Source organism: Poecilia reticulata, linkage group LG19, assembly GCF_000633615.1.
Source record: "Poecilia reticulata strain Guanapo linkage group LG19, Guppy_female_1.0+MT, whole genome shotgun sequence".
NCBI lineage: Eukaryota > Metazoa > Chordata > Actinopteri > Cyprinodontiformes > Poeciliidae > Poecilia > Poecilia reticulata.
The window spans coordinates 5,517,139-5,520,354 of record NC_024349.1 but is presented as its reverse complement, the minus strand read 5'-3'; the positions used below and the strand labels follow the sequence as shown (position 1 = coordinate 5,520,354).

At 32.0% G+C, this 3,216-nt stretch overlaps 1 protein-coding gene across 2 annotated transcripts in view; it reads right to left on the bottom strand.

Annotated features, from left to right (window-relative positions):
- kcnh4b (potassium voltage-gated channel, subfamily H (eag-related), member 4b) overlaps positions 1–3,216 on the bottom strand; it is a 53,458-nt gene that overhangs the window by 34,328 nt on the left and 15,914 nt on the right. For both annotated transcript variants that reach the window (XM_008436626.2, XM_008436627.2), the window contains one exon: positions 2,973–3,100. In XM_008436626.2, coding sequence (XP_008434848.1) covers positions 2,973–3,100 — 128 coding nt within the window. The remainder of the gene's footprint in view (positions 1–2,972; positions 3,101–3,216) is intronic.

Below are 3,216 nucleotides of genomic sequence, written 5' to 3'. Positions count from 1 at the left end.
AAATCCTGCTTTCAGACTGAAAATGTAAACACAAATATAAAAAGTTTTGAGAAGAAAGACGTGAAATCCTGCTTTCAGACTGAAAATGTGCGCTCAGAAAGATCCTCCCATAACAAATGGCCTGATTAACCTGAAAAATAGCAGAAAAAAAAGATCTGATTAAATGTCCTCAGGATGTTTTAACCAAACATTTATAAATAATTATGCAACCCGTTTTGAACAACAGCCACATATAAATATAAAACTTTCCTACTATAATATAGAAATAACCAGCAAACAGCTAAATTAGGCATAACCGCTATTTTCTTTCACTTTAAAGTGACCTTTTTAGTTTAAACAAACAAAACAAGCAGCTGTTGAGCAAAAGCCTTCCAGTTTCCCCCATTGTTTGATATATAAAGTTTATAAAACCACTGTTTTCCTACATTTTTTTATTCATATGCCTCATTTTATTTGCAGTGAGCGACATGCAGTATCTTATATATATAATATGACGACTTCTTTGTTATTCTGTATTTCCGGCTGCTGCCGTGTGATTTATATTTTCTTTAGGTTAAATCACCACCTGAGGTGTTTGTTGTTTCTCTGCCACCTTTCCGTTGCTCATAAAATTGTAATTTGCATAAAATAGCTTGGAAAAATAGAACTACTACCCCCGTGGAAGATTTTTAAAATATAATAAATGCAGTGGGAAAGAATAAATTGGATAGCAAAAGTGAGATTAAGAGACAGCTGAGAGCAGGTTATGAACACATTACCCCCTGGATTGCATAGCATAAAAATATCTAAAGGGTGTAAAAGTGCTGGAATAAAATCTGAAAATAAAAACGTTGTGAATCGCAGGAGTTCTCTGTTCATGGAAATGTGGGGCAAAGCTCGTCTTCTGGCTGTTGTGACTGTTTTTCCAAATACTGTTGAAACAGATGGTGGTTCTGCATGCATGATGCTTGGAAGTTTATTCACATTTCGTGTTAGATTGTTGGGCGTTTAATTAAAAATCAGATTCTGAGTGGTTTTTACCCAGCAGACATTTGGGGTGCCTCAAGGTTTGGTATTAGGACCCATTCTCTTTTTAATCACGACCCAGAGAATAAAATCCTGGATACAAGCAACTAAATTAGTTTTTAGTCTAATTTTATTTTAGAAAGACTTTGTTTTCCAAACAGACTTTCAACTAAATAAAGTAAAGCAGTTATGATGATACATTTTCAGTTTTCCGGCATTATGTCTGTTTTTTTATGTTTTTGCTTTGAAATACTTGTTTGATTTTGTCTGTGATGTATAAATAAACACACCTTAATTAGAAAATATATTTAAATCCCATCTCTAACTGTGCAGGGGAGATTTAGACCCTTAAAGTTTAAGTATATAAAACTTGAGCTTTAAAAAACAAAAGCAAAAGAAACAGATAATCCATCTAAAACCTCATACTTATTTATCTACCTATTTTTCATTTATCTTTATTTTTTATTTATCTAGCTATTTATTTATCTAACTATATCTATTTATTTTATTTACTTTTATTTATTTACCGCTATATGTGTTCATGTATTTATCTCTATATATCTATTCATTATTTATTTATTTATTTTTATTTATTTATTTTTTATTTAACTCTACATGTTTATTTATTTATTTATTTATTTATTTATTTATTTATTTATTTATTCTTGTTCTGTGTTTTTTTGAGAGTTGCTATTTCTTTAAATTTTGCTTTATTTGTGCACAATGACATTAAAAGAAATTCAGATTTTTGATTCTCAGCATCAACAACACAAAATAATCTGTTTGAGATTAATTTGATTTTTTTTAATTAGCCCTGGATTAACCCAGAAGAAACTGATTCACAAATAAATTTCTGGATTTATAAATTACACAAAAATCATCTTGATTATTCATATGCATCATTGAGTTGAATATTTCATCTGGAAATCGATCGGAGCTGAACAAACCTTGGTCTCTGCTAAAATTATGAAACAGGTAAAATAATCTCCCTCAGACACTTTGTTCCCTTTTCATTCAAATAGCGACTGCCAGAATTAGTTACATAAACGTTTCACAAATCTGCTAACTGTTTTTGTTTTGCCCAAAAGACTTTTAATTACTTTAGGCTCTTTTGTGAAGCACAGATTTTATTGGATTGTCTGAAAATGGTGCTCAGAGAGAAAAACTCTGTCTTTTGTCCTGAAAACGTCTTAAAAAGAAACACATCGTTGTCACACAAGGTCTCGACTTCAGCTGCCGCCTGTTTTTTCAAACAGCTTCAAAAACTTCACATTTATACGTTTAATTTTCTGTACCAGAGACATTTAAAGGATAAGTCAGTCATTTTAGCTCAAACATTTTTTAATTCTCAGTTGGGTCTAAAGTGAATGAAAAAGATAATAATCCTTAATAATAATAATAATCTATTATTAATAATAATAATWATTATTATTATTACTAGCATGTGCTTGTTCTAAATTAAAATTAGCGCCTTCTTCTTTGATTTCCAATTTTGACTTCCAATGATTCACTTCCTGCTAAAGCGCCCCCTGGTGGTGGAAGAAAAACCCACAGCATGGTTCAAAACGTAGGAAAAAAGTAGCAGCTTATAGTCCGAAAAATACGGTACTACATTTAAGAGCTGCTTATTCTTAACTAATGAAGACTTCCCTTTTGTTGGCCAACTTGGGAAAACAAATGCTTGCACTAATAATCCTCCCTTTGCTGCAGGAACTGAGAAATGTAACTAAATTTTAACTAAAATCTTAATTTGATTTCACAATTTCAATGGGAAAATATTCACAGTTGGAATCAAAACTGCAGTTTTTTTATGCAAAAAGTTGTTTGCAGATAACAGTTTATGTGTTTGTGAGGTTAAATTTATTTACTGCCACAACTCCTTGGTAAAACATGTTTTTTTTTCTTATTTTAAAAAGTCTGCAGATCAACAGAGTAATAAATCTGTAATCTTGAGTACGTAAACTCACTCCGCTCAGGTTGACGTCTCTCTTGCCTCCTCTGGAGAATCGGCTGGTCAGCTGGTACAACATGGTGCGTCCGTGTTTTCTGGCCTCGCGGAAGTGAGAGCTGCTCTTCCTCCTGTACCTGTTGTCTTCTGAAAGAGTTGGAAATAACAATTAAATCTATGATGAGAATTACATTTTCCTGCTATTGCTCACAAATAAAACCTTTGGGGTTTGTTTGGAAACAGCTGAAGGGTTTGAAGTACAA